The sequence below is a fragment of the Cyanistes caeruleus genome, chromosome 2, assembly GCF_971803275.1.
Source record: "Cyanistes caeruleus chromosome 2, bCyaCae1.hap1.1, whole genome shotgun sequence".
In the NCBI taxonomy this organism is placed as follows: domain Eukaryota; kingdom Metazoa; phylum Chordata; class Aves; order Passeriformes; family Paridae; genus Cyanistes; species Cyanistes caeruleus.
In genome coordinates this window covers 53162646-53175761 of record NC_141702.1, presented here as the reverse complement: position 1 = coordinate 53175761, position 13116 = coordinate 53162646, and the positions used below count along the sequence as shown (strand labels likewise).

At 44.0% G+C, this 13116-nt stretch overlaps 1 protein-coding gene across 1 annotated transcript in view; it reads left to right on the top strand.

The window, feature by feature from the left end:
- Positions 1–13116, top strand: part of THEMIS (thymocyte selection associated) — an 88706-nt gene that overhangs the window by 15911 nt on the left and 59679 nt on the right. Inside the window, exon 4 of the mRNA XM_086877023.1 lies at positions 9288–9446. Within this exon, the coding sequence (XP_086733149.1) occupies positions 9288–9446 (159 nt within the window). The remainder of the gene's footprint in view (positions 1–9287; positions 9447–13116) is intronic.

Here is a 13116-nt window from a genome sequence, read left to right as displayed (position 1 = left end):
TATCTGTTTTAATTTCTTTAGGGATTCCCAATACAGAAAAGGCCTGTACTAAGTGTTGTTTAGCATGCACAGACTTTTCTCCTGCATGAGCAGAGGCATACACCGCTCCTGAGTATGTATCGATACTCACATGTACATACTTAAGACGACCAAAACTAGGAATGTGAGTGATATCTGTTTGCCACACTTCACAGCTCTTAAGGCTTCTGGGATTAACCCCAATGCCTAATGATGGCACTGCCTGGAGCTGACAATTGGGACAGGTAGCCACGATGGCTTTGGCCTGATTCCGTGTCAGCTGGAACTGACGAATCAGTCCTGGCACATTTTGATGATATTGCTGGTGACTTATTTTTGCCTGCTGAAACACATCAGGGAGACATACCTTTTCGGCTGGGGCAGCAAGGGAATCAGCCTTCCGGTTCCCCTCAGCGATTTCACCTGGCAATGGGGTGTGCGATCTTATATGCATCACATAGAAAGGTTGTTCTCTATTCGAGACCAAGTAAATCAGTTTTGAAAGCAATCTAAAGAGATGTTCGTTCTCAATGTCTTTGAGAACTGCCTGTTCCGCTCTGGACACCACTCCTGCTACGTAGGCTGAGTCAGTAACTAAATTAATTGGTTCTGAAAATTTTTCAAAGGCTCTCACGACCGCAGCTAGTTCAGCTATCTGGGGTGACCCCTCTACAAACTCAACATCAGCTTCCCAAAGCTGAGTCTGTGGATTTCTCCAAGTCATCACCGACTTGTTGGATGTCCCAGAAGCATCAGTGAACACTGTGAGAGCTTTGAGTGGCTTCCGGCTCCTTTTCTCACGAGGAATGAGATGGAATTCCTCATGAAACAATTTGTGTGATGGTGCATGAACTGAAATTTGCCCACTATAGCTGTCCAGAGCTAACTGGAGGTTAGCATTGCTCTGCAGCAGATGCTCAAACATCTCTTTGGTCAGTCTCTCAGGGGAGTTTTTCCCTTCTCCAGAGAGCCTGACTGGGAGGTGAATACACATAAAGTCACAACCTGCCAGTTCCCGCAGCCTTACCCTGGCCTTTTGAATCAGCTGAGCCATCAGCTCTTGTGGCTTGGTGATAGTCTTGGGTCTTTGATGGGAGAGGAAGACCCATTCTATTATTAAGAGTGGGTCTCTCTGCCCTTCAGCCCATTGGAATATTAACCCATGTAGGTGTGGCAATTTTCCCAGGACAATAAATTTGAAAGGCAGCTCAGGTTTGAAGCGGTGTGCCTGTCTTTCTGTCAAGGCCTTTTGTGCCTTTTCAATTACAGTTTTCGCTTCTGGAGTTAGCACTCTGGGAGACAGTAGTTCTCTCTCCCCTTTTAATAAATTGAGTAGGGGGCCCAGGTCTTCATTGGTGAGACCTAGCCAGGGTCTGACCCAGTTTAGTGACCCGCATAGAGAATGAAGATCTGCTAGAGTTTTAGGATTACCAATAATTTCCAATTTTTGTGGAACAACAGTCCGTGCTGTAATTTGCAGGCCCAGATATTTCCAAGGTGGCATCCTCTGAACTTTGTCTTCCTGCAATTGGAATCCAGCAGAGGTTAAAACTTTAACCACTAGGTCAAGGGTATCTTTCAGTATGTTGTTATTGGGACAGCATATTAAAATATCGTCCATATAATGCAAAATGATAGCCTCTCTCTTTTCAGCACGCACTGAGGACAGCAATGACTCTACATACCACTGGCAGATGAACGGGCTGGCTTTCATCCCCTGAGGTAATACTGTCCAGTGGTACCGTTTCATTGGGGCTTCCCTGTTCATGGTAGGAATGGAAAAGGCAAACCTTGGTGCATCCTCTGCATGCAGGGGAATTTGAAAAAAGCAATCTTTAATATCCAGTACTGCTAGTAGCCAATCTTGTGGTAGCATGGTTGGGGAGGGCATTCCTGGTTGGAGAGATCCCATGTTTTGTATTTTTTTGTTTATTTCTCTTAAATCTTGAAGGAGACGCCATTTGTCTTTCCCTGGCTTTTTTATTACAAACACCGGGGAATTCCAAGGGCTGGTTGTTTCTACTATGTGTCCCTTAGCCAATTCTTCTTCCACTAATTTTTCTAGCGCCCCAAGTTTTTGTTTGCTGAGAGGCCACTGGTTCACCCAAATTGGATCATTATCTAGCCAAGATAATTTTTGGACAGGACGCTCTACAGTGGCCTCTATCAAAAATCCTGAGGTGTCTCAGGAATAGTGAGTTTTACCCCCCACTGCAACATGGTATCTCTCCCCCACAGGGGGCACTTGTAGTCAATTACAAAAGGTCGGACACTAGCAATCCTACCATCCGGACCTTCGATCTGGACGATATTTCTAGCAATTTTTGCCAGTTTCATCCCTCTAACACCTTGTATTTTTCCTGCCACTGGTTGTAGTTCCCAGTGTGAGGGCCACACCTTTTCCGGTATGATGGTCACATCTGCCCCAGTGTCAATTAACCCTTCTACATGGAGATGTTCTGATTTATGTGTTAAATTGCATCCTATAATTGGCTTGTTTTCACCCACTACTTCTGCCCAGTAAACTCCCAGTGCTTTGTCATCTACTGGGACTTCTGTTGGAACAGGGATTACCTGGGCTATTACCTGCCCTTTGTCTATATAGAAAGGTGGTTGGGGGCACCTAGCTAAGAGAGTGAGGTGTGTTAGGTCTCCCGTGATTGTCATGGGAGCCACCTCAATCTCTATTGGTGTGTGTGCTGTGTCTCCAATAACAAAATACCTACTATCCAGTCCAGCCAGGTCTTGTGAATTATCCTGCAAATCTACTCCCACGACAGTCCAGCGGTCAGATCTGAAACAAAAAGCTTTAGAAGTTACAAGTCTGAATCGCTTTTGCGGTTGCCAGACCTTATTAGGCAAACGTTTTTCACAATTATAGTTTTGCAGTTTTTCACCCCCCTTTTCCCTTTTTATTAAAGGACAGAGATTCGTTTCCACTTCATTTATGTCTGCACGCTGAGTGGATAAGCGCTGTGATGTAAGTTTTTTGGTAAACTGGTATCCATGTGTTTCTGTTGTTTTAAAGGACAGTTTTTAGCAAAGTGTCCTGGTTTTCTGCAATAAAAACAAATTCGCTGTTGCTGGTCAGGCGTCATCTGTTCATTCCTTGTCTCAGATGAAACTGCAGCAACAGGTCTTGGGGTGGTCCAGGGAGGTCTCTTTTCCTGCGAAAACATCTCTGCTTTCCTTGCACAGGCTGCTGACATCTGTGCAAGGGTTGGAGGGGGATCCACAGGCAAACCTAAAATGACTCTACGGCAAGATTCATTAGCATTTCTCTGAGCAAGTTCCTTGACTAACTCTGTCTGTACCACAGGGTCTTCTACCTGACAGGAGACTTGTTCCCTTAATTGGTCTAAGAATTGCAGGAATCCTTCTGAGGGCATTTGTTTTACATTAATATAACTGCCCTTAGTGTCAGCTGTAGGTAGCTGTGTGAAAGCCTTTTCTGCAGCTGTAGTGATTTTATCTATCACAACTTTTGGCAATGCCCTTGTTTGGTCTTCAGGTTTTTCCCATACTCCTTCACCACATAAATGTTCTAAAGTAACAGGATTATTTAATAAATCTACATATTGGGGATTAGTTTTTAATAATTCCACCAGTATGTTTTTTAGAAACCGCTTCCATGTGTTTTCCCATAATTCAAATTCAGATGGTGTAAGCAAACACTTAAAAAGATCTTTAATATCTGTAGGAACTAAGTCATTTGAAGTTAATGTTGTTTTAACAATGCTTTTAAATATTTCACTATTACGGCCAAATTCTCTTTGTACCTTGCAAATTTCTTTTTTGTCTTGGTATGAAAACGGTTTGTAAGTACGGTTTTGAGGTCTTGCTCCAATAAAGGTCACCGGAGCAGCAGTAGGAAAAAAGGCTGAGTTAAAACCATTTTGTTTTCCATCCCCAGTTGTATTGACCTGGGAGGGGGGAGAGGCTTGTCCTGCTTGGACATCGGGGAAGCCCGTATTCCCCCATCCCCCAGGGGCACCATGTGGCTCCACACTGGGAGCAGGCTGTGAGGTTCCACCCTTCCATCCCCCGGGGCGTCCCCCGGGGCCATCAGGGCAATTTGCAGCAGCACAACCACACCCGCCTTTGGAATGTGGTGAGGCAACCTCACCTCCTTGCTCGGTCTCGGCCCCGCCCCCCGGACCGTGGGAACTGGGCGGGGCCCCGCCCCTCAGCCCCCACTCGGCTCCGCCCCCAGACCCGCCCCCCAGACCGTGGGAACTGGGAGGGGCCCCGCCCCTCAGCCCCCACTCGGCCCAGCCCCCAGCCCCGCCCCCGCAGGAGCCGGGCGGGGGGGCGCTCCCCCCCACGCCGGGCCTGGGGGTTCCACCCCCCCCCATGTCGGGTCTCGGGGTCTCCCCCCCCGCCACACCGGGCCTCGGGGTTCCACCCCCTGCCATGCCGGGTCTCGGGGTCCCACCCCCCCCCACACCGGGCCTCGGGGTTCCACCCCCCCCCATGCCGGGTCTCGGGGTCTCCCCCCACCCCATGCCGGGTCTCGGGGTCTCCCCCCACCCCATGCCAGGCCCGGGAGGCTGGCACCCCCCCATCGGGGGGCAGAGCCGGGACACCCTTCTCCCTGCCCCTCTGCAGGAGCAAGGGGTGTAACTCTCTCTCTCCCCGTTCCTCCTCCCCACGGGACAGGGGCTGGAGGAACAGGGGATAGGGTTACACCCTCGGGGGACAGGGTCATAGGGTGGGGCCAGGCAGGGCTGGGGGGGATTATGGGTTGGAGAAAGGGGATACACAGCAGGATTCACCATGTGGCCGGCTAACACGTGGCCGGCGCCATCTTGGCTCTCAGCCATGTGGGGATAGAAAGATACATTTTCTGTAACACTGACAGGGTATAGGGAGGGAGCCTTGATGGCTTGTGAGGCAGGACTGGGTGACTGAGAGAGACACACCGGATTAGAACTTGTATTGTTTGTCTCGGGTATCTTTTCTATTGGGGGAACAGAGGTTTTGGGGGAAAAGTTAGGAAAGTTAGGTGGATACTGTGGTGCTTGATTGTCTTCCGTTTTTATTTCTCTGTTAACTAATTCTTTTCGAATTAAAAGAAAAACTGGGAGGAATTTCAGGGCCGATTTGTCTCCTCCTTCTATTTTTAAGGTTAATAAATTTCCAATTTCATCCCAGGCAGTTACTGAATCTAATTTCAACAATTCGATCTGTTTACTTTGCTGAGTCAAATATGATACAAACTGTTTTATCTTATGTTTTGAAATTTTTACATTTGTGGTTTTTAAAAAATTCTGTATTTGTTGTGTATGACTCCTTTCTTGTGTGCATAGCCAGGATCCCATTTTTGGAGGTCACAGCAGCTCTGCACACAATCTGTCTATTTTCCCTACCACAGAAAACAGGTTGCACCAAAGGATTACAATTAAACTCACACTGTACAGGCAGCAGGGAGAATTCCCTCTCCCACCCCCTCTCCGTCTCTGCCCACGGCTGGGGGAACCCCACACGCTCGGGTCTGCTGCCGCTGGGAAGGAGTTACACGGAACACAGTCCCCCGGGGTCTGTTTCACTCTCCACCCCTCCCAGCCCGGTGTCGGAGTTCAATCTTACCTTTTTCTGTCGTTTTCTGGCAGTGGAAGGATACTTGTTGCCCTGGAATCAGTCCTCTGGTGCTGGAGGATTTTCGACTCCTTTTCGGAAACTTTTTTTGCTGTATTTTTTTTTAACTGCATCCAAAGTCTCGAAAGAACGGCTCACCCTGGCTCTGATAAGCCTTAAACGTGGGCTTGTTCAGCCCCAACGGTCGGGCGCCACTCTGTTGCTATCCAGCTCCCCGATGGGACCCCTCTGTCCCACCCCCCGTGGAGCCTGCTGGTCTCAGGGCACAGGCGGCGGAGGGGGTCCTGGAGTGGATACAACACAGACTCAAAGTATCTAGACACAGGAAGCTCAAACTTGCTGGAATAATCCCGGGTTTATTGTCTGTCGTCCATCCGGGGCAAGAGAGAGAGCGAAATGCTCTGGATCTTATCTCTTATACCAGGGGGCAGGGGTGATTAGGGGATGCAGGGAGGTCACAGCCAATGAGAAGGGGGGGGGAGAGAAAGAAAGTTTTCAGGTAGGAGCTAACATTACACAAACCAAAGGTGAGTTTTACCCTTGGGAGGTACCAAGATTTCTAGATGCACTACAACATGGTATCACTCTGTTGCAGACTAAATCATTAAATATTCTTCAATAACAGTTTTTTGAAAACTTTAGCCCCTTAACTGCTCCATTCATGAGGGAGAGGTTGTGGAAGTTGCCTACTCAGACTTCAGGAAAGCCTGTGGCACAGTCTTCCACAACATCTCTTGGGAAAAGAGATCAGCAGCCCACAGCCTGGATAAGTGTACCCCTCACTGGATATAAAACTGGCTGGATGGCCAAGACCAGAGTAGTGGTGGTGAAAGAATGACAAGAGAGACATTGAGGTGCTGGCGCATGCCCAGAGAAGTAAAATGGAGCTGGTGAAGGGGATTGAACATAAATCCTTTCAGGAACAGCTGAGGGGGCTGGAGAATTTAAGCCTGCAGAGAATGAGGTTAAGGGGAGACCTTATCTCTCTCCAAAACAACCTAACCTGTGGTGAGGTGAAGGTCATTCTCTTCCCCCAGGCACCCAGTGACATAACAAGTGCCAGAGGAGGCTCATCTTGAATACTGGGAGTAAAATGTTCACTGGAAGAATGGTTAAGCATTGGAACAGGCTGCCCAGGGAAATGGTGGAGTCACTACACCTAGAAATTTTTTAAAAGTTAACAGACATGGCACTTCATGATCTGTATTAGCAACAGCCAGCCTCCTGATGGGAGCTGTAGCAATTTCCACTGAGACAGCTGAGTTAGTCTGTGTAGAATTGCTAAGGCACTGCAGAGAGCAAACAGCTATGCACTATATTTACAATAAGAAAACCAGGTTGTTCTTTTTTGTTAAAGGGCAGCAGCTCTCTTGATCTTCTGCTCAGTACCAGAATTGTGGAAAGCGTGTGTAAACAGCATGTTTCTTCACCTGGGACTGGTTGATATTTGAGTGGCACTATAATCCAGAATATCTCTGAGTTAGTCCTCATCCTGGTGTGCAGCAGAAAGCCTGTTGGGTGAGTCTGGAATCTAAGTACAGCAGAGCCCTTAAGCCTGTATAGGGTCCTCAGGAAACCTGGGAATGTTGTCCCATCCAGCCTGTGAAAAGCATCTTCCAGATGTTTTTTTACTTTATTTTTTCAACCAAGATTCCTTCTCCAGAGGGTTAAAACCCTACATCTTCTTCAGGGAAGATGAGGATTTTCTGGGGTCCATCTCAGTTGTTGAGAGCATTGCACAAGCAACCAATAGCTTTGTCTGGACACATACTCACAACAGAGCACACTTAACTAGCTGCTCAGCATTACTCTCCATCATTCTCCTGTTGTTTTGTGGTCTCTGTTGAAGCTTTGGGTAGGTTTAGGCTAAAACAAGAATAAGTTATGCTCAGGCTGGGCTCCCAGTGACTTGTCTTGAGGTCTAGCAGATAATCAAGCGTATGTCATTTGCAAGTGCTGCAGCAGAGTTAATAAATAAATCACAGACTCAGTAAGAGATGCTTATCAGTCCAGGTCTGGAGTTGTTCTTGAATAAACAATAGGAAGATCAGTCAGATAATAGTTGGGTTTTTTTGGTGTGACACCTGGGTGGAAAAAAAAAGCTAAGCTGTTGGGTTTTTTATTTCCCTCCCTCCCAATATCCCCACCAGCTACAAGGAGAGCTGTAAAGAGTGTTGCTCCTCAAGGGGAGTTCTGCCAGCAATGATGATATTTCAGTACAGGCCTTGTCAATTATTGATTGCAACTATGTAGCCAGAAGTCAGGTTTTAAATATTTCTCATTGCCTGATACCATTCTACTTACCTAGGTTAGGAAAAAAAAAAACCAAAAAAAGACTTTATACTGAACATGATGTAAGTAAGGGCTTAGAGCAATTGTGTGAAGGAAAATCTGTCTTAGAGGAGATAAAGAAAAGGGCAAAATTAACCCTGAGAACCAATTGGGGAAGGGAAAAATGGAAATGAGAAAGAAAGTATTTTGGTAGCTGAACCATATTAGTAGGAGAGCAAATAAATGCACTTACCAATGCATTGGGAGTGGAAATGAGAACAACGTTTCTCACCACAAGGGAAATGATACTTTGAGATGAGATTTCAGAAAGGGCATATCCATATCACTTCAGGACAGATCTTAGTTAGTTCTTAGGAGGAAATGCACAGAAGAATGGAAGCTAGTATTAAAATCATCATTTCTGTTGCTCTATGTTCAATGCAATTCTATTTACAGATGGAACACCGCGTGTTTACTGCATTGTCTTTATCTATAGTTAATTGATCCCATGCTCCAAAACTTCTGCCAATCTTCTGCAGAGACCAGGAGGATTTTTCCTTCTTCTGAATAACTTGGCTTTTGAGTTTTTTGGCTTTATTCTTCTTTCTGTGCACCTGCTACTGAAATAGTAAAGGTTGACCACAACCAGAATGGAGAAGGGAGGACTGGTTTTGGCAGGACAAGATACAGTTCCAGGTTTGTCTGAGGAAGTGATAAAACACTTGGCTGGATTGCTTTGTTCCTTTTCTCAAAACTCTGAGCATGACAGATAAAAAAAGAATTTTTTGCTGCCAGATCAGAATCAATACGTTCATTTCAACATGGAAGTGGGATTGCCATTGTTAATTTGCTAGTTTTCCAATTTCTTATATTTTCTTCAGGTCTTCAGTTACCACAGGAAGCTCAAGTGCTAATTGCACTTAGATGTCTCTTAGATGTCCTCTCCCTGGGTACCTTCAATGGTCTGTGGATTTCTGTTTCTTGCTGTAGTCTGTTGTTTCCTACGGGATATGCTATGCCCTGTGCAGTGCAGTGGCGCTTTTAGTGCCTGAGCTCCACTGCCTGCCGGTTTCAGGAGACAGCTCCTGACAGCCCAGGTAATCCTATGCTCTACCTCTACCTACACTGGTCAAATGTTTTGGTCTAATAATTTGGAAATGTAGATTCTTCAGACCTTGTTCTCCTCTCATGCATTGAAGAATCATGTAAACATAGAGCTGATTGGTCAGTGAAGTCACAAGATGGTTTTTCTCATAACCTCGAGGAAGCAAAAGAAAATTAAGTTAATTATTATTTCATGTTTACGTATGACTTTTGGCTTCACTCAAAGAGGTAAAGATTCTTGACAAAGAGAGAAAAAGCTAAATAATGCTTTTCTTTCCTTTTGTATTTCTTTTCAGGCTCCGTCTATGAGATGTTTGGAAACGAATGCTCCCTGTCAACAGAAGAAGTCATTAAAGTTATTGGCTTCAAAATTAATAAGCTCATCGCAAGTATCTGTGAGAAGAATGAAGTCAGCCAGTTTTCAGCCAAAGTGGAATTACCACTAAATTTTCCTGGTATAGTATTTCATGCATTCATGTTTTTGAGGAGTTATAGCCCTGAGTAATCACCTTTGTTCATTTTATTGATTTGTTGTCTTGATTGATATTTGAGGTTACATCTCAGCTGTCAGAAATACAGATTTTATCAGATGATACAAGACACAGTCAACTAATTTTTAAATTTCAACTCTTACAATCCTTTATCAAACCTGAATAGAAATTATTAAAATTATTAAAATTATAAAGTTTTGTGGTAATGTTTTCTGCATTTAGAGTCCCTTGGCGTAAGAATTACAACAAAAAATCTTCTTTTCATTTACTTATGACTTTGCCAAACCCTGTCTGAGCTGAAATCTTCCTTGTCATGTTCTCAAACTATAATTAATTTACTATTAATAAATCTGTATTTTATTATTTTAGGTACAAAATATTTTCCACAATTTGTTTTCAATACTGCTTTTATTTTAATGATTTATTTTAACTATGGTGGCCAGAGTTACTCCATGCTTGGAAAGAGGATTACAGGGGAATAGATGTGTTTTTCTGCTTAAAAACCTCTTTAATTGTTCTACAGTGAAATCACAACTTTGGATTTTGGAGTATGGACTTCAAATTTTGGCATGTGGTACTGACTTGTTACTTGAATCGTATCTTCCTCTCTTCATGTTGCCCTGTTAAGGAGAGCTGGCCGAGTACTGAACCCAGTACTATTTCATCATGTGTCATATTTATTAATTTTTGAATTTTACTCTCAGTTCTTTTACTGTTAGGGCCCAGCAGAGTTGAACAGGGAAGTGAGTAAAGCACAGAGGGAGAAGTGCATATCCCATATGTGGAAAGTATAGGAGGCAAACTATTTTAGTAAAATGGTAGAAAAAGTTTTGACCTCAGAGCAGGACAGAAGGATGAAGACTTCCCATGCAAAGATCAGAGACTGGAGGCAGATGCAGGTGATTTCAGCAGCAGAGGAAGACTTGCAAGTAGGGCAATTCCTATGTTGGGAGTCTTGCAGGCAGCAGAGGTAATGGGAGTCCCTTGGGGAGAGGAGATGAGCAAGCTGAAAAACTGCATGAGGAGGGCAGGGGGAGTGGGAAGGAGCCTGGGGGAGAAGCTGTGGGACACTAGTGTAAAAGAAACACTGGTACAGAGCACACACAGTACACAACAGACTTCAAGAGTCTGAGATTGTGCCCAGGACTCACTTTGGCCATCAGCCTAGCTAATGGACTGAATGAGGTTACAGTTCTGTACAAAAGAAAAAAAAAAACCAAAAAACAAAACCCCCAAACCCTACATATTTAATTATCACTGTATTGTACTGAAAGCACACGGGAAATTAAATTGATGCTGCATGGGGAACATAATATGAGTGTTTTCTAGTGTTTGAGTGCTTGACTTAATAACCTCATTGATGCTCTTCTAAAGTCTTGCTGAGTATGCCAGAGTGTGTGCACGTGCATGTATAAGGTTTAGGTTATGCCAGTATCCAAGCTGGGATGTGTTTTTTCTGCAGAGGGAGACAAGACACACTTCTTGAAACAAATAAAATGTAAAAGTCCATGAGAATGAAATGTTTCATATGAATTCTACAGAAAAATATCTTCTGCTATGCCTTTATCTGACACCTCTAAAATACAGATTTCACCCTGAAATAGTTGTGTATATATAACTTTCTCCCCTCCCCCTCCAGTAGATCCTCAATTTTCTTTCACATTTTTCTTATCCTGTGAATCTGAATGGTTTCTATGACCACTTATTAAAAGACTTTTTTTTGGAATGCCATTTGAAAACACTAGTAGGGCCCAGATGTAGAGATCAAAGACCTTTTAATTATCTGTGGCTATCTAGAGATATTGAAATATGACTCTCCTGTGAACTCTCAAGACACTTAGTATTTCTCTTGTAATCCAAGTTTCTCTGACATTATTAAAATTTCTTCTATCTCTAAAATACATACACCAATAGAAATATATTCTAAATCTTGATTGGCATATGAGGTTGAACATTTGAATCCTAAAATATCCAACACAACAGAGTGATAAAAGTAGTCATAAATTTATTAATGTCTGTTAGAACAGAAAGACTTGTGGTTTCAAGCACTTGAACCGGGTGAATCGGGATTTATTTGCATTCAAGTGATCAGTTTTACAACTTGGCATTTGGATGCTGTTGCCCTACTGAGTACATTTTCAAATTTGATCTAATCACTACAATTTTCATGCATAGTTATGAACTCTCCCAACCAGTGTTCTAGAAAACTGGGTTATTTCACTTGAAAAATAAATTCAGAGTTCATTTTGCTGAAATTTATCATTATTATCCTCCGCATGATGGGTATTACTGAACAGCAGCACTGAAGAGGGGCATAATGACACTTCTTATTAGCCCAACAGGGAGCACCTCTTTCCTGTTTTTCTCTGTATATGTACTCTTATGTATTCAAGAGCTATTTGGTAAGACATAAATTTGTCATTTCTCTAATTTAGTTCTTAGCTGACGAATGATTCTGCTCTGCAGAGTCAAGATTTCCCATTCTCTTGCTCTTTCTTGACCTTTTCCCTTTTCACTTTATTACATACACGTGCTAAGCTCTAACTGAAACATTGTACATGAAACATGGCTTGCCCCCATCTCCTGAACAAAGTGCAGAACTGAATTGCAGATGATCTTATTCACACTGCCTTTGACTTAATTCAATAAAAATACTCGCAGGTCTCCAGGAGGCTGACCCTGTATTTACATTGTATGTACAGTGCCCTCTTGCCTGTGTTGATGCAAAGAAATTTTTTGCTTTGATGCTCTTTTCCATTTCCTTTGCCATGAGTTCTTTTGCATGCCATGGGCTCATGTATCCTTTCACTGCGTGCATGCTGGCACAAATGAGCAATGCTCCTATTTAGGTTACTCTGGGGATAGCAGCTCTGACAGTGAAGAACTGGGCTCATTGGCTTTAAACGAGCCTTACTTTTTGTCTTTCTGAGCATATTTGCAGTCTTCAGAACTCCTTTTTTTCTGCTCTGGCAAATCAGATTCTTGATAAAGGCCTAATCTGCCCTTTGCATTAGAGAAACCGCTTCAACCGCAAGTTCACTATCTGTGTTATTTCGTTTTATCCTCATTCTAATTTGTTCTTTTTCATGCCTCAGAGGGCCAAGCTATTCTTTCTGTGCTCATACACTGGGTAAAAAAATAGAAGTCTGCTGTTACTCTAGGCACTTCAATGGCTACATCTAACCACATTTTGAAATACAATTTTCACTACTAGCAAATTAGCAGACAGGTAATTTGCACAACAACTGAATTGTTTGCCAGCACAAATGATTACATTTCATTCTGTTGTGTTCCTTCCTCTGCAAAAAACATTACTGGGCTGCCCCTGTTCTCATGAGGGCCCTGATTGCCGCTGCTGCTCACTCCTACGTGGTCTGACAGACACATAGCTGAGCATGACTGCCCCTTTGAGTACATCTTCAAGTCACTGACCACACAACAAACCCGTGAGAGAACAGGGGTTAGGCATTAAAAGGCTCATCTCACTACTAGGTGAGGGAGAACCGGCCTTTGGGACAGCATGAGAGGAGGATGCTGAAAGAGAAGAGGGAGACAGTGGGTGTTGGAGGTGGAGGAAAAGAGGAATAACAATTAGGTCATCTCCAGAGAAGGTAGAAACTATGCTCCTCCCATC